Genomic DNA, 26,097 nt, shown 5'->3' with positions numbered 1-26,097 from the left:
TTAGTATATTTTCCAATAGTTAAGGTTGCGTTCATTCTTCTTTGCCATATCTTTGTATTCTCTAAACAAACTCCGCGATTTCTTAATTTTTCTCTTAGACTCTTTTTAGCCGTGCCAAATTTCATTGTCCTGTTTGTTGGCCTGGTTGGTTGGTAGTGGCCAATGAACTGGCATCAAAATCTTTAACACGAATCGTTGGCAGCTCAGTTGCTTGAAATAATTAATTTCGCTTGCATGTACAATGCATATATAAATTGCATAAAAAATACATTAGTTTTTATTTTCGTTTATTCAATTATGAATAGTTCAAATATTACGCTCTGATTGTAAAACGAAGAAACCAAGCCTTTTTACGTTTACACAATTTAGTTGTTCGCCACTCTACTAATGAGGTATACAAAATGTGGACTTAAATGCGAACTAAAATTACAAAAATAAAAATCTATACGCAAAACTAATTTTACGTTTAAATGCGTAGACTTAGTAGAGAGTGTGCTAGGAGCAGCAGTTTCGCCAAAGATAAGAACATAATAATTGTTTGCTTACAATTTTAGTGGACTCTTAGTTAGAGTGGTTTCCGTTGGCCAAAAACCGTTGCAAAAGTCGCAATACGCATTTCTATCTTTGTCTTCCTAATAATTAATTTCCGTATTTCTTTATTGTTTTTGCGCTTAAATAATTTAAACATTTATCACATCCACTTACACGGCGATCACAATCGCAGCTATTTTACTTAATTTCTCCAGTTCTCCGCATCATCATTTTATCCTCGAAGTTTCCAAACACGTACATTCATATGGATTTCTTACGCCTAATTCTATAACTTTAGTACATAAATTTTCTTGTTGCCTTTTGATGCATATAATAGTTTAGTTAATTTTGGTTTTCTTAATGTTCGTAACGTTTAAAATGGATTTTTCCTTCATTCGATTCGATTCATTCTATTTGTTTTTATTTTTTTTTTTGTTTTATTTAGTTAGGAATTTTGAGTTTTTCTTTCGGAATATATTTTGTATTTAAATGCTTTTCGTAGGTTAAAGTTCATTTTGTGGCTTTTGTGTTCTGCATGCACATTGGTTTTGTAAATTGTAAAACTATTCGGCTATACAAACTGGTAACTCCTTTCGGAGACTGGGCAGTTCGGAGTTCAAAGTCTGCGGCTTTATTCCGCTTGAACACAAATCAGATTGTTTATTTACGGATGGTCTAAGTCGCAACTAACTGGGTTCGAGGTGAGTCTACTTTGAACATTGCTTCTGGTTGAGTGGAAAGGTACTATTGTTTATAGTTGTTGGTTTTGTTCTGCCTCAGGGATCTTATAGGTTACCTTTTGCTATTTAATTAATTGTTGGTATTGCACTTAGACTCTAAATACGTATACAGTTACAGTTACAGTTTTCAAACACATTTTGTTCACATTGAATATATATATCTATTTTAGTCATTTAAAAACGTATCTCCAATTGGTGTCATATGTGTGTGTACAATGTATCTGCGACTTGCATACGCCAGTGGAATGTATGTATATTTTATGGTTCTATAGTTAGGTTGGTTTTTTGGGGGTAAGTGTGTGGTGCATGGTTGTGTTTCTGTCTCTGAATCTCGTAACAATTTTCGCATCTCGTTTCACACAGAACAACAGTTCACACTTCGTTGTGTCGGCTACTGAATCAGCTTTCCAATTCCTATCAAAAATAATATCAGTGGAATGGAGCAGGAGCTCGGTTTGTGTAGTTTCTCGTTTGGCGTAGCTTTGATGTCGAGGTACGGTTGGTAAATTTATTATGTAGGTTACAATTCGGCAGCAATGCGATGGATTATGTGGCTTATTATAGAGTTATGCAATATGGATGTGTGCACAAATTGGAAATTGTTCCTTTTTCAAAGGGAAAGTGCATGTGAGACCGAGAGCACAAAAACAAGAATGCAAAATGAATATAATCAGGTACATTTGATATATCGGTTGTGTAAACAAAACAAAATGCAGCAGTAAATATGCGGAAATTAAACATTAAACATTTCACTTACAAAAAAGAGGACTACAAATATAAATAAAATAAAATTACAAATATTATTGAATAGATTACGTTTTAAATCGGAATCGATGTGAACACTTGTGACTATTGTGGTTGAGTGGTATTTGAGTGGTTGGGTAGTTTGGTGGCTGAGTGGTTGAGTGTGGGCTATTGCAGTATTTGTGGTTTTTGGCTGTTCTGTTTGCGTATATTTATTCTATTTGAGTGTAATTGAATTTTTTGCGGCAATTACGAAGCAATTGTTAAACGTAGTAATTATCAGCGACAAATATTGTAATGCATACTTGCGGGCTGCGCGGTCTATTGCTATGTACTTATGTATTTCGGTGTGCTTCTGTTATGTTTGTGTTTGCATCGAAAGCAACAATAAATTATGTGTATGTGTAAGAAAAGTTACATGTAAAAATGAGCCTCAATTAACGAAAAAACAAACAAAAACTAAACAAATACAAATACAAAAGTACGGTAAAAACGTTGAAACGTGACAAAACTATAGCATACAACTTAGCGTACGTGTTTTGTATACGAGTGTATGTAGATACATGTGTATAAATATTAGCTTAATTAATCATTTCTCCCATAGTTCCATAGTTTCAGTTACTAAATATTTACATTTATAAAATGTACTCTTTATAAATGCTAATCATCGTAGTGATCTAATCATCATCTCCGTAATCAATATTCTTTTGGAATGTTTCGAGCTGTGAATGTGATTTTCTCTCCTATATCATTTTCCGCCCACCTCCTTTCCATTTGTTTTGTTTTGCTTGCTTGCTTGCTATGTAGTAGCTTCATAAAAATACTGCTTGCTTCACCCATTGGGATCCACCTGGGCTCGTCTATGGACCACGGTCGCCGCTGGCCAAGATTGCTTGACCGCCGACGAATGGTTTACGTTAACGGACGCTGGTCCGTTGGCAGGAACTTTGGATGCATTGTGGCTGAACGAGATCGGATTGCCATTGCCTCGCGGCTGGCGCTCCTTGGCATTTGCTGATTTCTGGCTAGTGTTAGTGCTGCTATTGTTATTGTTGGTGGTGTTATACGTACCGCCCCCCGATTTGGCCACATCGGCGGGCAGTTTGAAACCATTGGTGAGGCATACGGCCGCATATTCCCGTTCCGAGGTGGGTGTTAAGGTGGCAGCCGCCTCCTCCTCGGCCAGCAGGCAAATTCCATCATTGGAATTCGAGTGGCGCACGAAGTTGGTGTGAAATTGTTTTTTACTGCTGCCATTGCTGCTGCTGCTGGCACTGCTGCTGCTCAGGCTCCCGCTCCTCCGACTGGAGCCACCTACACCTGCTCCTCCACCGCCGCCGACCACACCCAGTCCCGGCATGGTGGTGACCAATGGCAGCGAATTTGGCGGCACAATCACCTCCAGTTCGGAGCCACTGGACACCGCACACTGTTTGGAGCTGCTCAAAGCCACCGCGTTGGGTGGCGTATGCCTGTAGGGTATATAGAAGGCTTTCGCCTCCTGCAACATGGCATCCTGCACGGTCTTTCGCTCCGGCGATGCTCCTCCAACTCCGCACAACGGCAACTGCGATAGATTGTGCACTCCGGCTATGCCCAAGTCCCCCTGAGCTGCTCCATCTTGATCCGATCGCCTCGCCACCTGGACACTCCCATTGCCGTTCGCCAGATGAACAACGGCCACGGCCGCCGTGCTGGTCTGGTATTCCAAACTGTGCTCCGGCAGCAGTTCAATGTGATAGCGCGAACGCGGAATAAGAGTCTGCATCTCGTGGCAATCCTGCTGCAATGTTCCGCCACTCAGGCCGCCGGCACTGTCTCCCGGCATCCCCGAGGCACTGCTCAGATTACCGAAATTAATATCAGTGGGTGTGGTCAGGTGGCTGGGTCCTTGGGCGCGGGCCTTGAAGTTGCGCTGCTGGAAAATTATAAACAGGCCGAAGAGAAGGACACAAGCTATTGACAGCAAAGAGCCTATGGCAATCCCACTGTAAACTTCCGAATTCGATGTTTCGCTCTCCTCCTTCAGCCAAGTGTGGTTATTATTTATCATGTCGAAGTACATGGGAGCTCCTGCTCCAGTATCACCCATCACGCGAACTGCCACATGGATTTTCGCCGTCTCCGACACATTTGGGAACTAACAAAGATAATGAAAATAAATATAGCCGAAGGGTACTCTATATGTTTTAATTACCTTATATGAGCATTTTGTGCACTCTTTAACAATAGCTTCGTGCGTTACATTGTCCAAGGACCAGCGGATATCGTAGTGATGGACACGGCCATTGGGGTTAATCGGTGGCTCCCACATCAATTTCAGGCCATTCTGTTTAATCAACTTCGAATTGCTGATGGTGCCAGGAGCTATAAAACGCAATCCTTGCAATGTGGAAACGAATAGGAAGTGAGTGTTTTACTTACGATCCTGCTCGGTCTTCTCGTCGATGTCGCCATAGAAGATATGTGTCTTGCAGTTGTAGAAATGCAGATTGTACCGAGTGTCTGGCTTAAGACCTGTGACCAACAGCAACGAGTTGGCAATATTTCGATCCTGACACTTTGGATCCACTTTGGGTAATGACATTTGTGCTTGTATCTCCGTGTGGCACTCCAGCACGCAAGTCTCATTTAGGCTATCTAGAAACTTGAAGGCCAGGGCCCGAGACTCACGGGTGACCAAACGAAAGGGCATATTTGACTGCTCCGAAGTGCCATTCTCGATCTGCAAGGAAAAATCATGTTCAAGCCATATTAGAACCTGCATTCAGATGCGTTCCTAGAGAGATGACAAAATAATCCCCTACAGTACAGTCTACTCACAATCTTCCACTGAACGTAGCGAAAGTCCTGGCCCAGGAACTCATTCTCGGTGGTGATGATCAGCACTCTCATTTTGATGCGCGTGAATCGCTGCAGAAAGATTCCGGTTACACTGGCATCCACCACTAGACTAAAGATGTCATCCTCCAGTTCCAGGGTGTCATCGACCACGTTGTCCTCGTGCTCCACATTCCTCAGCACTGTGGCTGCCGCAGATTGATTAAGAGGCTGGATTTCGGTCAGATGGTGTCGCACCTGGTCGGCTTTTTCCTCAACAGAAGTCAAGGTGCCTTTTAGAGATCCACTTAACAGCTGCGCAGGATGCGGATGGGTGTGATTGATCGAGAACTGCAGGATAAAATACTTCTTGTTCTCCAACTGACCCTGCGACCACTTAACAAACGTGTCATTGCCCACGGCAATAGGTCGAAGCATTACTAAAAAAAAAAGATAAAGAAAATAAGAAATTTCCCTGGCACCTCGAAGAAAGTTATAAACACTTACATCCCTGGGTGCAGCACGTGACTGGTGTACTTCTTAAGGAGCTGAGAATCATCATCTGGGGAACGGAAGTTCCTTTAATAACCTCTGTAGTGGGAAACAACACCCGGGTGATCAAGGCAAAGGGCTCGTAAACCGGCAAATCAGTAGATATCACCACGTAGGAGGTCTGGTTCAGCGTCATGGGCGAGAATGAGGTCCAACTGTGGGGATTGTTCCTCACAATATAGACCACAAACATGGACGTTAGGGTGCGGCTGTCAAATGTGATGTTGATCGAATGGAAGCTGTGCGGGTAACAGCGAATGTTCTGCAGTGGGTTGACCTCCTCGAGCTGCCGGTTGAATCGCAGCTCACCCGTCGCCGAATCCTCACCAGCCACATTTCTGGCCACACACTGGTAGATGCCCTCCTCCTTGGAGTCGAACGAATGGATATGCAACTCATTGCCGCTAATGTAGCGTGTATAGGAGCTGTTCAGATGGACTCCGTTGTGGTACCAGGTGATACTCGGTTCCGGATGACCCTCTGCCCGGCAGGTTAGTGTCCTCGAGAGACTAATATACACCACCTCGACGGGCAGGCGACTCACAATCCTCGGCGGTGTTGTCACAATCACCTGGAAGTTTTGCGTTTCCAGCGGCGTTATACAGCTGTAGCGTCCTTCATGCTGGGCTACACTAGCATTCGTGATGGAATAGGCCACACTATTGTTGCTCAGGCGCAGCATCTTATTGTTCGGCGGCTGGAGGTACCACACAATGGGCACAAAGTCTGCCACCGCGTGGCATTGTAGCAACACGGATCCGCCGGCGGCAACGTAAACCGTTGCATTCTGAAACGCCGGCAATAGTTGGGCCTCCGAAACGGATGTCTCCGTAATCCCCGCCTCGTTTTTGGGATAAAACGTAGCATCCTTGGGCTCCACTTGCAGTTGCCAAATGAACTGGCGGTGCGTCTTGCCGGCAAATGTGTTCTGCGCCACGCATCTGCAACGGGGAATAGTGGATAGTGGATGGTGGATAATGCATAGTGGTCAGTGGTCCCGCGCGATAATTGACATGGACAATGGCCACAATTACAGCCACCACTCGGCCGCCGCTAAGTGTTAATTAATGCATTGTTTAAGGGCACACCGGCGGTGCGAGTGGTGCGAGTGGTGCGTGAATGCTAGTCCGTGTGTGCGGGCATGGGAGTGGGTCTGCTGATGGAGTGCCGCAAAAGGTGTTGATTTTGCCACAAAGGCGAAGGTGGAGCGCTGCGGCGGCAGCAGCCAAATGGAAAATTGCCCTCGGTCTTAATTTAGTTAAACTGGGCAGATCGGGATAGCAGGTTCACCCAGCAGGGCATCTACACATATAACAAGTTAAATGTGCATGTGCATTAAAAGTGCAGTACGGAAACTATCAGTTAACTTTAACTGCATTTTGAAGTGCTGCTTAAACATGATTTAAACTGATGTTGATTTAAGAGAACCCTTAAAGTAGTTGTTCTTTTTACTCACTTGTATTTACCCGCCTGTTCCAGACGCAAATGCCTCAATATCAAGGTGCCATTTGACAGGATGAGAGCACTGCAATAATCAGTAATTTATTAGAAATGGAAAAAACAAAATTAAATCGTAACTCAAAGCGTGGGTCAACCCATCCAGCTGGCAAGCTCTCCAAGTATATAGGCATATATACAAGTCTTGGCCCGCTGCTCGATGCTTCAACACTGATCTTTACTCGCCTGTTGTCATTGGTCAGGGAATCGTTGCCAAAGTACCAGCTAAAACGGGCAGCCGGAACACTCAGAAAGGGGCAGCTCAGCACAAGCGGCTTGTTTTCCAACGCACTGATGTTGGCCGTCTGCTGTTGGCCAGGAAAAAGCCGCTTGAGCACTGAAATGCATAAATATGAATTCAAAAATTCGCAAAAATAAATGAGCAACTCACCTGGATACTCGACAGTGATGCTGTCGGATATCACCGCCGACTCATCCCACTCGATCTTGCAGTAGTACTCGCCGCTGGCCTTTTCATTGGTGGGCAGACGCAGCGTTCCATTGTCATAGATGAAGAAGTCATTCTTGCGGTACGATACTTGTTCGACTACCACGTCATTCCGATACCAGCTGCAGTAGATGGGCTGGTTGTCTGTGTCACAGTGCGAAAATGTTAGTAAGTACTCATAATTGCACTTCTATTGCATTTCTATTGGAATTCTATGCAATCTCATGAAGTACACTCACCCTGATCGCGGTTGTAGGGCGTTAGGATGGGTATGCATGGCAAATAGTACGGGGTGTGGGGCTTGCTGATGGTCAGTCTTGTGACGGCGTGCTTCTGGATCTGCAGATATGGCAGAAGTGCGGTTGAGTTCTTCGGTTGGGCGACGGCGGCAGCAACTGCAAAAGAGCAAACGAGCAAAAAAAAATCAAACAATTGATTAAGAATCTGTGCTTGGCGCGACGCGGCTAAATTATTGGTTCCAATAATCCTCCGCCCATTGCGCAGACAATAGACAAAAGGCGGACAATGAGCCGGCCAAAGAAACCGGGCCACAAAAAGACAAAGAAAAAATGAAAATGTTATTTATATTCCAGCTTAATCTATTGGCTGTTATAAATTTCACGCTTTTCACTTAACACCGCCCCAGTTCGCCCATCCTCCCACAACTGCATCGAGGTTTTTACTGCAATGCCCATAAATACCCAAAGCACACAGAAAAAATCTGAGAAATAGAAACTGCCAAACAGCGGAGCCGTGCTGGGCACCTGCACTGAAACAAAATCTATAGACATTCATTTTCAATATCTAGTGATTCAGAGTAATCATATTCTGTAAAATATCTAATGCGATAATGAAAAGAATGGAATAATAGCTGTTCTGTTCAGATCAGATAACACATTATGTGTGCACTGGAGGTCCAATTATTTTTTCAGTGAGTTTTGGGGCAATGCTTCTAGCTCTGGTTCTGGCCAAGTCCACGGCTCTGGTTTTTGGTCTGGGTCCGAGACCGAGTCCGACTCCGAGCTGGAGTCTCCGCTACGTGCTGCAGGCGTGTCCAGGCAGACTTGGCGTGTTAATTAATTCTTCTGCTGCTGTTCTGCTGTTGACGCGGCCATGGCGACGTCTGCTCCCGTTGCTGCAACGGTCCGGCGGTGCGTATACGTGATATTAAGCAGTTGAGACAATTACATGGCCAGCGGGCAGCAGCGGAGATTTGCATACGACTTTGTCGAAAGTCGTCCATCAGGCATCACATTATCTATTAGCAGAACGAGTGAGTTCCAGGGAAGTGGAAATGATAATGGCCAATGCCAGGTTGCGTACTTGACGGCTGAGAAATGGCAAAGTGCGGCAGTGGAACCCCTTTAACAAATGTCGGGACATTAGTCAAATGCGTTGAAATTTATGCTAAAAATGCAATCAACTTGCGTTCCGCTCGACGGACATCCTCCAGCCCCCCTCCTCATCCTCCTCCTCCATCCAAAGGCCCCCTAGAAAAAAAAGAGCCCCACCACAAGCATGCAGCTCCAATCAGCCTGCCACCCAAGTGGCCAAGTGCACTCGGTTGTTGCCAAATGCTGAATGTGCTGACTGCTCGTTAGTCAGTCACAAATTGTGGCAAGACGGTCTGCTCTTTTTTGCTAGCTGCGCTCGGAAACTGAATATTTGTTTCGGTTTTGATAAATGGACTACTATAAATTAGATAATTGCTGAACATGCTGCGAGGGATGTATCTTAAAGCACTGGCTCTGGCTCTTTCGACTCTGGAATTTGCCCCGCTTATGTTGCATGTTTGTACGCAATGTGTTGCAATTTTTATTGCTGTAATTACACGCAATGCCCGGCGGCAATTTGACGCATGGAAATGCCATCGACGGCCACGTCAGCAATGGAGCCACTGCGTCCCGCTAAGTGCGGCACATTAACAAACACAGAGTGCACTCCGCGGGCGAGGGGTTGCAGGAAGATCGGACCGAGGGGAAACCACAGGTGCACCGGGAGAAAAAGTAAATTAAAAATGCTTAAAAGATTAAACAGTTTATACAATGAACACTAAACCAAACAGGAATAGTTTATATGATCTGTGCATAAAAAGGCACTGTGCCTTTGACGAACTTGAACTTGAAGCACATTCAGATAATAAAAACTAACTAGACCAGGATATAAAACAATTGCTTATATTTTTCCTAGTGCAAGTGCAGTAGCAGTTGCATGTGCAACCAGGGCGTAATTGTTATAGCGTAATTGTTTCAATGGCGGGGCGTTTAATTGCGCTTTGGCAACTACTCCGCCGCTAACGACGCTCGGTTTTCGAGAGTCAAAGTTCAGCGATTTTTTTGTCATCCAGTGCGCACAGCGCACACCTTGCCGTGCTGCAATTTGCCATTTGTCATCGCCTGTTTGAGAGGGTTGGATACCCAGTTGGTTACTCGGATACTCGGATACTTGGGCGGTTGAATGAAAGGAGGGGCATGGACGGGGGAAGGACATGTCAGCAGCAGCATTACCCTTAAGCCTTTCAGCTCGTGTGTGTGTGTTTCGAAGTCGTTAGCGGAATCGTTAAGTTTGCAGATTAATTGCTTCGCTGCTCAAGGAGTCAATGCTCGCACAGCGAGCCATCTATTTAATGTGCTTGACATTCACTTGCAATTGTAACTATTGCACAGCTTTCTAAACTGGCTGGCTTGGGGGCTATCAATTGGGTTGGATCGCTTCTGGAGACCATCATCGCTGGCCATAACTCAGCGCAGCTGCAAACAAGATCGGCAATCTCGGTGATTGAACTGTCATGACATCCAGCTTTCGTTCAGACAACACGTTATCTATCTGCGGCCCCCCTTCTAGCCGTGGATTCTTCTATAAACCATGCAACCCTATATAATTTCAGCTCATTTGTATTAAAATCTGTCGTAGTCAAAGCAATGCATAAGACTTCCCAGTCAACTCAGCGCAGAGGAATGCTTCCCAGAATCGTGCTTGAATGCTGTTTGACAAGTATATATACGTACAGCATATACTCCCATCCGCACTTACTAAGTTGTAGCAAGTTTCAAGTCAATAGTGTGGGGGGCAGATTGCAGCAGAGATGGGTTCCTTGGTTCCTGGGGAAACCGGGAAGGCGGAAGGGCGGGGAACTGGGCGCTGCTGCACAAATTTGCATAGTTGAACGCACGTCGCCGCACAATGGGAATTCAGACGATCTAGCTGGGAAAACTTCTGGTGTCAATCAGCAAATATTTTATTGCAGCTCAGCGTGACCTTACTCAACAGTGATTGTGTAGAAAGTAGCACTTAAAAACCAGGCTTACATGCTTTTAAGGAAACATTAAATGAGGAACAAGTCATTCTTAAGAATGATAGCTATCTTAGTTCTTAAAGGATTACTTTTTAACGAGCTAAACTCAATCGAATCTCCCACAGTGCAGCTTCGCCACAGTGCATTCCAGGCAGCAACTGTTGCTGCCGCTGCTGCTGCTGCAGCAGTTGATGATGAATGCAACTGCAACTGCAATTGCTGCTGCAGCAGCGGCACATAAATTGCCGGCTGCTGCGCCGAGCTTATCAAAACGGCAACATCTTGTGCATAGATAAGCCGGCTTGCCTCTGCCACTGCCACTGCCACAGCCTGGCATCGGCAAAGGCTTCGGCCTCGGACTCGGCCGCCAACTAACGGGTCTGGGCCCCCATGGAATTTCGCAAATTCAAATTGCCTGGCATCCTTTAATGCCGCTGCCTCTGCCGCCTCTGCTGCCTTTGCTGCCTCCGCTGGCACAGCTGCAACTGCAGCGTTGGCACACTTTTACCGCTCCAAATCCAAAGGCAGCGGCAACATTTTATGCAAAATGCAACGCGCACGAGATAATTTATCGCCTAATGACGTGCTGTTCTAAGGTTACCCGCGTTGTTGTAAAATGCAATAATAAAATGTGCCTGCAGCAGGAAGATGGAAGGAGTATGAAAAACGAAAAAAAAAAAAACTAAATGTTCATTCTAAAAAATAAAATTAAAAAGGAAATTTAAATGCCGCACGAGCGAGCACCATCAGCTGGGCGACAGTGGAACGGGTTGCCAACTATTTGTGCACCATCAGATCTAATGGCATGTAATGTACAGGGAAAAAAAGTTCCATCTCCCAAATGTATCACAGAAGAACAATCATCATTTGAGGGAATCTAAAACAAGAAGTATTGCATTTGGAAATTCGGCATTGAATAATTATATGCCATTAGACTTCGTAATGCTTTTATGGTCCCACATTTCAATTAACCACAATTTCAGTTAGTTTCAGAGATTCCTAGCAAATTCCTTGCTGTGTCTAGAAAGCATTCTTTGGGACTGTGGTCTGCTGTCGCTTCGGGGGCGCTCAACGAGAATTTATGAATGTGCAAATGCATACGACAATTTCGCGCATAAATGTAAGCTCCTGCCATGCAGCAGGGGAATTTCCAAGGGGAACGGAAAGCGGGTTGGGAGACGGAAGACGGGGACACCCACCGCAAGACTGCGGAAAGATGGAGGAGATGGGAAAAGCTGGGTTGGATGGGTTGGCAGGGGTGGCTGGGGTGGCAGGGGAAGCTGGGAGATCGGATGGCAGTCGAAGATGCGTGTGCACATTCCATGGCATTCCGCTGCGGCATGTGGGAAGTTCTATGGTTGCACAGAAAGTATCTTGTAGCTCGTGTTGCTGCTGCACCAGCAACTGCACAGCGGCAACAACTGCAACAACAACTGCAGCAGCAACTTGAATCGCATCTATTGATTGCACACAGTTCATTGGCGCGACGTGGGGCAAGGATTGCGGCACGGGGCGGTGGGGAAGTGGTTCGACGTGGCTGGATGGCTGGATGGCTGTATGCCCCAGCTTATTTGGGTTAGCAGTTCAAATAGTTTTACGTGCTGTTTTGATCAAATTTCCAAATGCCAACGGAGAATTTATTGAAAAGTCCAGCAGGCAAAAGGGGCGACTTACAACTTGCAACTTGCAACTGCAACGGCAACGGCAACGGCAACGGCAATGGCAATGGCAACTGCTATAATTTCTACATTCGGTGCTGCATTGTTTGCCTTTTGCTTAAGCTGCATATGGCTGCTCAATTGAATGTCTGTGGTTCGGTGTAATTGAGTGGTTGAAAATACTCGGAATGGCAACTAGTTAAGTTAAATGTGCCTTTGCCACATTCACATAACTAACCGCCCACAACTGCTGCAAGCTCCAAGGCATCCTAACACTAAAAACACATAAACGTACATATATGGCAGCACAAATACTTCGAGGACAAGGAATGGGGCATTCGAACCACTTTAGACAATGGCGGGAATTTACTTGGCAAAAGTCAAAGATAAATTGCTTTTTAACCTACAAGCTCCGTTCTTGGTTAGTTGGTCCTGCGCTTTGTTTGTTGTTTGCCACATGCCACATCCCCTGCCACCTTCCCCACGCAACTCCGATCCCCTTTATCACTGCCACACAAAGCATTCAATTGACATATTTGGTTAACTTTTGGCGCTCTAGAAAATTCGCATTCAGTAGTTGGAATAAATTTTCTTTGGCAATTTGCATTGCACGCACAGGGGACAAGACTCGGGGTCAAAGTTGGAGCTTGCACTGAAGAAAATAAAAAGGCACTTTTACAAATGCAAACTGTAAGCCTACGACTCGGCACTTATTTTTTATTAATATTTTTATAAGATTTGTTCAAGATAAAGCTACAAAACTAAAGGTTGTACAATATACTCAATATAGGTCAGTATTATCTTATTATACATTAGTTTTTCTTAGTGCCGAGCTTGGATGAATTCCTTGGCCTGGAATGAAAGTGGAATGGAATTTTATCTAAATGTTGTTCAGGGCGTGTTGGCAGACCCACCATTGTGAAAACTGTGTTTGTGCAAAGTCGGGTGAATCGCCCCGATATAAACGAGTCAAGAACAATAGGAAGCGGCTTTGTTCGCATTTACTTCGAGTCGAGGCGGGGCAAATATGTTAGCCCGAAAGTTTTCTGGGGATTATTAAAGGATTATGGGGGATTCGAAATGGAAATTTGCGTATTTCAAATACCGAATGCGAATTAAATGGAAATACCAAACGAGTTTCGATTAAAACCCAGACTATCTGCTGCCAATTCAATTGTGCCACCCGAGCCCCAGCTGCCTTTCTTCTCCGTAAACAGAACCTAATTGGCCACTTCGCAACTAGCAGAACACACATCAATTCTTGCTTTATTCGATGCAGCGATGCAGCGGGCAAATAGTAAATACCTTCCTGGATTCGGAATGGCCAACTGTCCAACTGGGCAACCGGGCAACTGGCTAAAGAGCCAAGTTGCCGACTCAATGGCTGTCACAATAGCGGATAACCAAAATACAATATGCTGCTGCCCATAAGCGAACTCATTTCCGCTGAAATTTGGCACCAACTTTTGCAGTGCTGTGCATTGCAGTGCACAGTGCCGCAGTGCAAACATTTCCCCCTCAATAAATCATATTGTAAAATTTCCGTTCAATATTTTCGCCGGCTCCGTAAACAAACAACGAGCAGCGGCAACAACAAATTGAAGCTGCAAAGGAGAGAGACGAGTGGGTGTGTGAAAGGAAACGGGATGGTACACAGGGAAAAATACCATGTATTGTATTATTAAGATCTTAAAATAGCCTCAAAATTGAATCAAGAGGTGTAGAAAATGTTCGTAAGGCAAATATTTTAACCAATTATTTCAGAAAAGATTTGGTATTCTCTAAAGACAAACTGATTGCATAAAGTGCAATCCCTTTGGTGAAATCCTAACCAGTGCTAAATTATCTTATAGGAACTATGGTAATAAGTATTCTCCTCCGTGTATATGGAGTTATCCATGTAAGTTTTGTTTGCCACATTGTATGCTAAATGGCGAAATGTGGAATGTGCGTTTTACCCAACGCCGCAGCGGATGAAAGGAGGATGTGGACGATGTGGATGATGGGCATGAGTTGCACTCTTTCGCCTACCGCCCACCCCCGCCGCTCGCTTGCATTTTTAAATGGGTTAAACGTAAACCATTTACCAATGACTCAATGCAGCTTCCTGGAAAACCGGCGAACCCGTACCCACATGCATTAAAACCAAATAAATAAATAAGCTGCCGATGTGCTGTTGTTGAAAAATAAAAAACGCAGCCAAAAGAAGAGAAGAAAGCTAAAAATAAAGGCAGCTCCAAAGGAGAGCAACAACCACGGACAGGGAATGAAGGATGGCTGGTCAATAGTCAATGGCCAAATAGCAGAAAATAACAATGTTGCCAATGGCCAACGAACCGGACAACAGCAACAAAAACATCAATAAAATAATAAAAACAAGCAAACAGAGACCACAAACCAATAGTCAAGCCAAGCCAAAGAAAAGCAACCAAAAAAAAGGAAAAAAATAAAATCGAAGGAAATTATAAAAATGTTTCAGCTGAAGCGGGTAAATAATACACACTTGCAGGAAACATTGAACAAAATTGGTACTTGTACTCTGCGTTTGTGTATTTTATAGCTGGCAATTTGGGGCCATGAATACGAGTATGCTTTAAATGTTATATGTTATATGAATGCATCACTGGTTACAACCTATTTTATTTGCTGATTAAAATCATGAAATATGGCTTTGACTTGGGGCAGTTTGTACTTGCTTTTTATTTAAATAGCACTCCAAAACATTGACGTTCATTTGCAATAAAAGTAAAAGTGAAAGTAGTGCTTGTATTTATATTATCAGCATAGCTTTCAAGATATATTTAATATACATATTTTTGGGTTTTTCTTTGTGTAAAAGAGCACTAAGATTTCAGGCAAGAAAACGAGACAGATAAAGTGGCAAAGGAAGAAGAGGAGCCCTGTTTTTTTTCGGTGGCCAACGGAAGCCGCCGAGGGAACTTTCGTAAGCTACGCAGCAAAGTGCAACCGCAAGCCGCAGTCAGCAATTTCTGTCATGGATGGGCGTGGCATCCGAGGGCGTGGGCGTGGGCGGTCGCAGGCTACAATGTGTATATGCAACGTGAGTGTGTGTCTGTCTGTGTGAGTGTGTAGGTGCGTTATTGCGGTCTGTGTCCGGCGAGCGGCAACCTTCTTCCAACTACCATCGCCATTTACCGGCACACATCCACATCCACATCCACAATCACAAACCCATCAACGTCGTCGTTGACTCGTCATCCTCATCGTCATTCTCGTGATTGCGAGTGGCACGTACATCAGAGGTCAAGATAATAGGACCGCAATTCAGAGGTGTCCCTTTGCTTGTCAGAGAGGCTGGTCAGTTGTGTTTAATAATAACTGAAAATATTTGGATGGAAGAAGCAAGTGCTATTCTTTGTGGATAACTAGACGTTCAAGATAATGTTTTATTTATAATTATGGGTATTTAGCCTATAGTAGCGGCTTCATTTTTTCGATTACCATGGTGACCGCAGTTGTTGCTCATGGGTGTGCTTTTACTATGATTTCTTTCGTGCTGCCATTACCGCCCATAGTAGAATGCTGTCCCACATCCACATTCCATGGAGTAGTTCTCCCCGAGCATTGAGTCGCGTTTCCACCCGCTTCCACTGCCACTTCCACCTCCACTCCGACTCCCTGCTTTTACCGCCTTTCACCTCAGTGAAGCTACCAAAGCTCACCCGCTCCCGATTATTATGCATCATTTACCAGGAAACATTGTTGCAGTCAATGCCTAGAGGGTTTCCAGGGTTATAAAGAAGGGGTTTTCGGGGGGATTTCGGGGGCTATCGGTGCCTTTCCTACCGCTGATGGTTTGAGGACTCAACGTCACGAACATTGCTGGCGACGAACGTGCCACAAAATGTTTTACCGAATGCGAATTGCTGGAAAAATTATTGTTATTATGAGTTGCTAATTGAATGGAGTGGATGCGGTGGCCACCCGAGGGAATGGTGACGAGCTGGGATCACTTAGTGGGCATACACTGTATTTTAGGCTGAAGCCTAAATGGGTAAGTACACACAGCGTGTTTTACTGGCCCAAATATGATTCCCAAGAGCCTTAAAAAGCCAAACGTAATTTAACTTGATACCCGAGTTATGTAATCTGTCTGTCAACTTTTGATACTGTTGTTTACTTCACAAAATGACCAGATTGTCGGGTAAAAACGCTAACGTGGCTCTTTTTAAAATGCATTCAAAAAGCTGGAAAGCAATCTTAAGGAATATACAAAGTGTGATAAAAAAAAATATTATTTTATTTTTTTGGATTTTATTTGTTTTGGTATCAAATTTATTTAAAAATGTCTGAACGAATTAAAGTGTTTACTTTGTATGCAAAAGTTTCACTCGCTGATGCCCCCATGTCACTTTTATCGTAAAATCGTTTTGAAATATTCATTGGCAGTCGAAAACAAAAGTAAACTGTCAAATATTGACAGCTGTGCATTCGCATAGCTGGGGAATCAATACAACAAACACAAATAAACCCTTGTCAGCGTGTTGACAAGCCAAGTCAAATTTCGTTCAGTGCATGTCAGCCAAACTAACTGTACAAAGTAAATAAACGTAGAGTGCAAAAAATTTGCATTTCTTTAGTGCTGGAGCATGGCCATCAGGATGTGTGTGTAATCACCGTCTGTGAGTGGCCACTTGCCCCAGGTGCCCCTGGACGGCGCTCTCCACCGTATTCTCCTTCAGGTTGCCCCATCGGTATTCACCGATATGCCCCCACATCCCTGTCCCTGTCCCTCAGCGCTGTCAATGTCAAAGTCATACATACATGATTCCCAACATGCCGAAGCCAAAAGCGAACATCAGCGGCAACAACAAGTGTAGCTGCAACACCAGCAACAGCAGCAACATCCGCACCAGCACCGGCAGCAGCATGCAACTTGCTACCAAGGAGCAGGAACCCAGAACCCAAAGCCCAGAGCCCAGAACCGAGAACCGAGAACCGAGAATCCAGTACCCAGTATCCATGCAGTCGCTGAAATTCCATGCGCATAATTTATTTAAAGATTCTCTCAATATTGGACAAACATCGTCTGCAGGTGAAATCTATTTGCATTTATCGTTGAGCCGGAAAATTGCAAAACTAAACTGCAAACTGCAAACTGTAAACTGCCAACTGGATGGCATTCTCGCACACAGACACACACACTTACGAGCTTTCAACCAAAGGAAGCTGGGAAAATTCGTGATTTCCCTCGAAAATGCGTTTAATGTGACGCTGTTGCGTGCAGCGGACAGGCTGCTTTACTCTGTGTATTGGGCACTGGGTGCTGGGTACTGGGCACTGAGCACTCGATTTGAAAATAAAATCGAATGAAACCGGAGCTGTTTATCCCTCTCGGCTGCCCAGGATCGATTCGCCAAATTAGCGGCAACATGACTTTTTGTGTTGTAAATAAATTTTCCATCACAAGAAGCAGAACACGCGCAGCGGAAATTAAAAGGAGCAGACAAGCAAAAAAGGAGGAGAGGAGTTGGCGTATAGGAAGTCGGCAAAACCACCGTCGAATTGGATGAGACCGATGCGATAATGAAACATTCGATTCTGAATTGCACAAGGCTGGCATTTAATTCACTTAAAAAAGTGTTTTAAACTTTATTAAGTTTAATAAAATACATAATAAATAATACCAGACAAAGGTATGCATTATATTGAGTGCGTGTCTGTTTAAGATCCAACTCGATTGTTATTATACCCTGACATAATCTTTTATGTACTGTGAAATAACACGGGAATAACAATTACTTGTCCCTAAATGCACAGCGTAAACATGTACAAATGATACAGCGCATAGTGGATTTTTAGGAAGCGCCCTCTTATCTTAATTAAAATCGATGGTTTTAATCAAATTCATGGCTATTCGTGTTCGCAGAGCGCCTATTAGTCTCCCCTTTCGGGACCTGCGTTTGCCACAAAGTGTGGCAGTCAACACGTTTAATGGTTTTGCATTAACTTAAAGAGGCATTAGTGCGTAAGTATGCTGTAATCTACAGTGCGAAGGGGAAAATTGGCTGCCAGCTGGCTTGTGCACTTCTGTGGTCTTCACGGGGACGACTTCTGGCCTTTGACGGTCAGAGTGGCCAACAAGTCAACCGGACCGGACCGGACCAAGCGGTCGGACACTGGACGCGTTCGTTGTACTTGTTAATTGCAGCGGAAGCACTCAATTAAAAGCGCGTGAAACGTACGCGCCACCTGCGTGTGTATGTGTGTGTGTGGGTAAAAAGAGACAGGCGATATGCATGCGAAAGAGAGGGGAGATATTTGCTCTGAAGAGACAACCACTGACTGACTGGCAGGCAGTGCTGCAAATTAAGGCTACAGGAAACAAACAAATGCGGCGTAATCAAAAAGCGGTAAATGGCTGACACTGTAAATAGTTTATAGGCAAATGCATAAACTTGCAAATTGCCAGCAAACAAATCCAGACAGACCAGTACCAGTATAGACCCAGACCCAGTCCCAGTCCCATACTCCATCCCATACTCCATCCAGCCCATGGCCAGACTGCAAAAAGCTAAAACCCATCTGTCGAATGGGAAAAAAGCAACAACGCTGCGGGAATGCAATAATGCAACTGTTTGTCAATGTTTGCCGAGACTAATTAGATGGCAGCTGAGCGTTGACTGATGAAAGATGCATGAGGGAACCTTAATTGGATGTGTGATGGATAGCTACATACGCCGATATATATTGGGTATTGGACAGGATAAGGACGGATTTCGAACATTTCGATGCATTTGGCAACTAGTTAGTCAAATTTCTGTTGGCACTTCGGTGCAATGGCATGAATTCAAGATAATCGATTAATCTTTATCTGCTTGGTATCTAGCTGTTCGTAGAGCAGCCTATCTCACGGATCTCAGGGTAAATGACAGCAACATCGCTGAGGCCGCATCATCCATCATCTGGCGAACTCATCTATCAATAAACATGACCTGCCTGCCCGCTGACTGTCAAATTAATCCATCAGGTTGAGCTGCAGCATTACCTTTTTGCACTTACGTACAACAGTGTTGGGTAGGATAATAGATAAGCAGGATAATTATCTTTCTTCAAATTCTTATAAATTCAATATTTAAAAGGACCTCTAATATTGATGCAGAGCAAACAAAAAACCAAGTGAGGCCAAGCCTCATTTAAGCCTTATTTAACGTTAATTTAGTAATGTCATATTTGATCTATACCCCTTTTTCCCTAAAAATGCATATGTATTTTCACTTAATTTACATTCCTATTATGTTTTTATTCAACAGAGTGCGAGAATTCAAGTTGAATTCGCTGGGTCTGCACTTACTTGGTTTAAACTCATATCTTTTTTATTCGTTTTTCATAGCCCTAGATGCTTTCGCTATTATTCTGACCGCATCTGTTCGCTCGGCACTCTGGCCACAAAGTCGCTGGCAGAAAGCAGCCGCAAAGTGCCGGACTGGACATTGTCGTGGGGCAATGTTGCAAGTTGCAACTGTTTGTTGTTGCGGCTGTCGTGACATCATAAGGCAAAATGTCAGCAGTTTTATTATCAGAGGCACACACGCATAACTCGTCTCCTCGGAACCAGAGAACAGAAAACGGAGAACACAGAACACATAACACAGAACCGAGGAAGTAAAGAGTTGCAGCAGCCGCGCCTCTGCCTTCAGCTGTTGTTGCAGTTGCGTTCTTGTTGGGGGCATTCGCACAGTGTGTCGCATAAATAATGCAGTTCATTATGTCATTTAGCGGCACGTTGCGTGAGCTGTGAAACGGGCAACCAAGACACCGCACCAACACCAAGGCACTGAGAAAAATTATATATAAATGCCTAAACCCATGCAAACACGCAGATATGTTTGTGACTTTGGTAAAATGTGATTATGCATTCAATAATATCTAGCTTATTCAGCTTAGCCACTTGCTAATTATGAAACGTACATAGATTTTCTCCCTGTGCATCTGCGGATCACATGCCTTTTGCTCTCATTGTTGCTGCACACGCCAAGTGCGGAAATGAAGTTGTCAATGAGCCACTTCCACAATTTATGACCGCTGCGATGCTGCGGCAACCACCGCCTGCCAAGATCTTAATTATGACTTGAGTAATGTGGAATAAACGATAAAGCGTGCTCACGCAAATACACTGCAAGAACTACTTGCCGCAAGTCCGGCCAGCTACTTTGCAAAATAGTTTTCCAGTTAGCCGAGTTGGCCCCCAATCAACTTCATAAATCAAGCAACCTCCTGGACGGGCTGGTTATGGAATTGGAATTGAAATTGGAATCGGTATGGTAATGGCAATGGTTGCGAATTGGGGTATACGGGGTATTTGGTTTTGAGAAATGAGAATAAACGTCGGCGACACGCTCGTAAAAACGTCAAATAAAATGTGGCAGCCATTTTTGTGCATTTGCCAAATTTGCAAAATTTAATTGTGGCGAAAAAAGAATGTGCAAATTTATGATGATTTTATGGCACTTTTTGGCCATCTTTGGCAACTGACCAGCATGAAAGCGGGCCTAAAGCGCTTTTTCTGGAGCAACTGGCTGGGAACCACATTTATTTCTACTTATGTGCCGGCACTCTGTTTGTTTACTTGTTTTTGTTTGTGTTGTTTTGGACTGGTCGAATGTTCGCCACAAATCCAATGATTGAGCCGCGGTCTTGGGAAATAGAGTGCGCCGTCTGGCGTTCGAACAAAGCCTGGCATTAAGGAAAATCTTCATCAGACTTATTTTATTGAGTGTGGAAATTTCATTGTAACAAATCAATTAATAGCTGGGGAACTGTCGGGGGAAACTGAAGTCAGAGGGGACCAGGCTGATTGTTGCTATTTGGCGCCGTGTTTTGGCTGTCGGCAATCAGCAGTAATCAACCGTAAGTGGATGGGGTTGGGTGGCAGATGGCTGATCCGGAATCCGGCCGGAGAACCGGAGAACAGGAGAAGCGGAGAACTGGAGAACTGGACCCCAATACGGTGTCAGATGACGTTGCCAGCCGTGCCAGACATTACGTCGCACGTCTGAGTGCGCAGGCAACGGCAATAACAACGGGCACATTGGATAGACCATCATCGAAGATTGGAATACCCTTGCGGATGAGAAAAGCAATTACCTTATGGATACTATATTAATATTTTTAATATATGATCGAAAATTGAGCACGGAATGTACAAACTAAGCTATTACCCTAGAAGTTTCAAGGATTTCCATGGCAGCCACAATAAAGTTTTAATTAAATTCGACAGAAAACTGTTGTGGTGTACTTTGAACAAGTATACAGACACCACAAGGAATCGAAGTATAATTTATTATACCTAAATCTAGAAATGAAATTTATAAAGTGTCAACCATTTGGAGTTTTATAAGCTACCCCCTTGCAAGGGTATGAACACCATGATGACGCCAACACGATGGCAACACGGAGAAGTCGACCGGTTGCAGGGCGGAGGGGACTTAATCGATTATGCGATTTAATTGAACTAAAAACGCTTAATAAGCAATAAAAGCTCACACAAGCACAAACCCAAGCGCCGTGTGAAACAAATTAAAAGTAACACTTAAAATTACACCACGTAGACGCTGGCTAATGAAAGAAGCCGGAATGGCATCGAACCAACTCTCCTCTATTTCTCCTCTATTTCTATTGCCCTTAAAGAAAAGTATAATAAAATTTCATTTCCTTTCAAATGAAATTTTGTGGAGCGTTGAAAAGCGCTTTTAGCTGGCTGGCGAAACATTTTCAAACACAACTACACACTGGCGAGCGGAGGACGGAGGTCAAAGTTTAAATGCTGTTAAACACATTCATTTATCAAATTTGGTTTTATTAATTCGCATCTTAAGTGGGTGGTGTCCCTGCTCGAGTGATGCGATTATTTGGGCAGCTTTCTGCCCCCACATCTGTGTATCTGGGGTATCTCTGGGCAAATGCTGATGCTGGTGGGGATTCGACGAAGAATGAGCCCCACTGGCAAGCATCAGCATTCGGCGTCAGTGGTCTTAAGAGATTATAAACGATTCCTGGAAAAATGGCATAGTGATTATTCCATGTTGCCATGGTAGCTAAGCCAGGGACCAAAGCTCTGCTGAGCCAACTGAAATGCTGGAATGCGAAACGAACGGCAAATGATTCATTAGCAGAAAATAAATTTGTCTTCCCAATTTCAATGGTATTAAGCTGATAGGAAGATCTAATATTCCGCAGCTCCATACACACACACACATACTGTTTGGTCATTGCTGTTGAAATATTTGAATTAAAATATTTCAATTATTATACTAAATATTTGCTTGGCTAATCATAACCGCCGGGCAGCTCGCATACTCACAATTTCGTAAGAATTCTTACTTAATTATGGCCAAAATTGTTTGTTCATCGTATGTGTCTAGCTGAAGGCAGTAAACAAATCGCTTTTGCCTAAGTACGTATGAGACTCCTTCAAGTTCAACGAACGCAGTGCGTGTGCGAGGACTTGCAGGCAATACGTAGCTGTGAATGGGGTATACGCAATGCACTCGAAGAAATGTGGTGAATATAAATATATTAAAGTAATACGAGTGAAATGACAAGTTTCCAGAAGCACCAGTTAAAAATAAATATGTTTTTTCTAAAAATCGTTGTTCTTTTGGTAAAAAAAGTTTCTTTTGTTTACATTTCAAAGACACATCAAAGAATTCATTATAAAAAATTTTAATAAATTTGTTGATGGTTCAAAAATCATCAACTCCAGCTTACACAAACATGACTAACCAATTAATATTAATAAGTGGTGCATTTTAAGACAAATCTTTGAGTTAAAAAAGCCAACATGTTTGTTTGCCAAACAAATACATTTTTTATTAGTGTGCCAGTGAGTGAGTCAGTCAGTTTGGCTGGAGAGTGCTTTAAATTTAGACAAACAACAAACATACACAGGCAAACGCACGTTCAGACACAGGCAAACAAGCCTTTACAGTTGTTAGATGGTGTTTGTGTTTGCCTAAGTGGCATAGGCAGCACTCGCCACGCACACGTACACATACATATACATATACAACACGCATATGGGAGCGAGCACAACGCGGCGTATGCGTAATGTGCAATTTGTTCTACAGCTGTTGGCAAATTGCAGCTCGCACACACTAAAAACCAATTTTATGACAGCCAACATATTGCCTGGTTTTGCTCGGAAATTCGATAGTCAACCAAACAAACAAGTGCAGCGGGGGAAAAATGAAGAATTGGCGGAAAATCAAACAAACTTTTTCGAATTTAATAGCATTCATTAACCGCTTGCCCAAATAGACCTGATAATTGGAGTTGCAGCGCCAGCACACAAAAGAAAAAGAGGCAAAAAGCCTCGTGCATAAACAAATTAAAATTAAATATTACCGGACAGCAGGCCGCCAACAAAATTGCATCCAGGTGCCTCATGCACCGTGCATGTTTCACATTACTGCTGCCCATCCTCCCATCCGCCCATCGCCCAACAACGAATAATGCAATAATACAAATAATTCAATAATAATAATAATGAAAGGGTTCCGGCTCCACCTGGCCATCATGTGGAGAATGTCGAGAATCTGGCCCCTTCGGTTCCAGCAGCTTAATGTACACACATAATTGAACACGCGCCAACATCAGAAGCGAACCAACTCAATTCCTCCGTCCACAACATCAGGCCCACACGCTCCCCCACAGATACAGATTATTAAATTGCCATGTAAAAAAACAAAAATCAATAAAATTGACTCTATATCTAGTGATGAGTACGGTAATGAAACCCCGCAGCAGTGAGTGGATAAGGAGCAATTAAAAATTCTTTAATTCGATTTGCTATCAAGTTACATGAAGCGAAATGTTTGAGCTTTGAAATTGTAATAGAATAAAATGCAGGTGGCTTTTATTTATATGGTTTAAGTGTAATTAAATACGTGGAAGTCTAAGCTTTAATTTATTAATTTATGTAAGTCCAGCTCATTTTTGTTTTCATTTTTAAAAATTTCATTATATAATATTATAGAGATACCACATAACTGAAATTTGTGCCATAAATTTCCAAAGAATTGCAATATGATCCATCCAAACCACTCAACTCCTGCTGCCAATCCCTTGGGCAGGAAATATTTGGAAAATTCCAAATCGCATCCCTATCTGAGATAAGACCAAGCCAGGTCCCCGATCCGACAGGCAAGACTCCCAGTCGCCTGTGGATATGCTTGCAGCGGAAATGGCGTGCAAAGTGAATCGGATGCGGAACGTTTAGGGAAATGTTTAGGTTCAAATGCAAGCACATTCCATTCGTATTGCATTCCCATTCCCACTCCTATGCCCTATCCCATTCCCAGTTCCTTTCCCTGCCCGTACGTATATACGGTATCTATCCACCTATCTCTGGCATATGGGAGAAGCCTTCACACATGCCGGAGTCCAGTCCGGAGCCCCATTTTCCGGGCACGGGCCCGGGTTTGGTTATGGGTTTGGGTTTGGGTTCCTCCGTGTGTGCGTGGCAGTTGAATAACCTCTGATGTCGGCCGTGCCATAGTCTGTATCTCTCTGTCTCTCCCTCTAGGATCCACTCACACACACACACACAGTCGCACACCCACACAGTCACACGCACAAACACACCTAAAAAGCTCACGCACTCACACTATCAGATTATTATGACGCTCAGTCAGCCATTACGGTTTGCTCGGGCTACTTCATTACGCTGCGTGTTTGCACTCACATCTACTCATACGTTGTACGTACACTCACGGCTGCGGGGGCGTTCCCCGTAAGTCAGTTAATATAGCAGCTAGTTGGCTGCCGGTTTGGCCAACGGAGAGAACCAGAAAAAAACATCGACGACGGAGTGGCAACAACATCAACATATCCACAGCCCGACAAATAGAACCCGACCAACATAAGCGCCATTCAAGCTTTTTAGTTCACTTCAGTGAAGCAGCAACAGCAATGAGGACGACAAGAACATCAACAGCAGAAATTGGGTAGCTTTTGGGTGGATGGATGCGAATGGGAACGGAGACGGCGATGGGGATGGGGATCGCAATATGGAGGATTAAGGGGTTCTTTATGGGGGGCGGTACCGAAGGACAGAGGAAAAGGAGTAAAATTAACACGTGGTTAGAGGTTTACGCTCTCTGCCCGATTTGACGCTGAGCTGGCTTAGCTTTTGTATACTATATATCTCATTATGGCCTTAAATGTGGGACTCTGTCCAAGTACACAAGAAGAAATAAAGACTTAGCCTTAATAAGCGAAGAAACATAAAATGTTGGTTCTTGCCTAATAGGTTACTTCATAAATGCACACCAAACAAGAATCATTTTTAATAAACTGAAGCGATTCTTTAATTGATTTAATTGATGATAATCAAAGTCTTGCAAAATACATGTTTTTCTTAGTGTATATGTGTGCGGCTTTGAGTGGAGATGCATGTATGTCCCTGTGTGCGGTATTTACGCATTTTCCCTGTCGCCCTTGTTTGCCCACCCCATTTTCCTGACTTGTGTCACACCGTTGAGGCTAATGAAAAGCGGAAATGAAACTTTTGTATTAAACAAGTTCTCCTGCTCCTTCTTTCTTTTTTGTGGGTGTGTGTCTGTGTGTGTCTGTCTGTGTGTAGGCGTGCTTGTTGTTTGTTTGCATGTCTGCCCCTCGTGCACCACCATGCCTTTCAACTGCCTCCACGCACTGTTTATATTATAAAACATAGCAGATTGCGTATACGCAGCGTGCGCCACCAAATTGCCTCAGTTCAGACGCCCCGCCAGCTTGGCCTGTTTTTCCGCTTTTCTTTCATTTTTTTGTTGTGCTTTCAAGCCGCCTGTC

General features: G+C 43.8%; 1 protein-coding gene across 2 annotated transcripts in view; it reads right to left on the bottom strand.

The window, feature by feature from the left end:
• Positions 1–35: 35 nt before the first annotated feature.
• LOC122621343 overlaps positions 36–26,097 on the bottom strand; it is a 58,332-nt gene continuing 32,270 nt past the window's right edge. For both annotated transcript variants that reach the window (XM_043799177.1, XM_043799178.1), the window contains exons 3-11: positions 7,572–7,727; positions 7,276–7,476; positions 7,071–7,221; positions 6,844–6,912; positions 5,343–6,328; positions 4,839–5,275; positions 4,440–4,740; positions 4,213–4,382; positions 36–4,155 (exon numbers count right to left, since the gene is read on the bottom strand). In XM_043799177.1, the coding sequence (XP_043655112.1) occupies positions 2,848–4,155; positions 4,213–4,382; positions 4,440–4,740; positions 4,839–5,275; positions 5,343–6,328; positions 6,844–6,912; positions 7,071–7,221; positions 7,276–7,476; positions 7,572–7,727 (3,779 nt within the window). In that variant the 3' untranslated portion in view covers positions 36–2,847. The remainder of the gene's footprint in view (positions 4,156–4,212; positions 4,383–4,439; positions 4,741–4,838; positions 5,276–5,342; positions 6,329–6,843; positions 6,913–7,070; positions 7,222–7,275; positions 7,477–7,571; positions 7,728–26,097) is intronic.

The sequence above is a fragment of the Drosophila teissieri genome, chromosome 3R (genome assembly GCF_016746235.2).
Source record: "Drosophila teissieri strain GT53w chromosome 3R, Prin_Dtei_1.1, whole genome shotgun sequence".
Lineage (NCBI taxonomy): Eukaryota > Metazoa > Arthropoda > Insecta > Diptera > Drosophilidae > Drosophila > Drosophila teissieri.
This window is presented reverse-complemented; position numbering and strand designations above follow the sequence as displayed.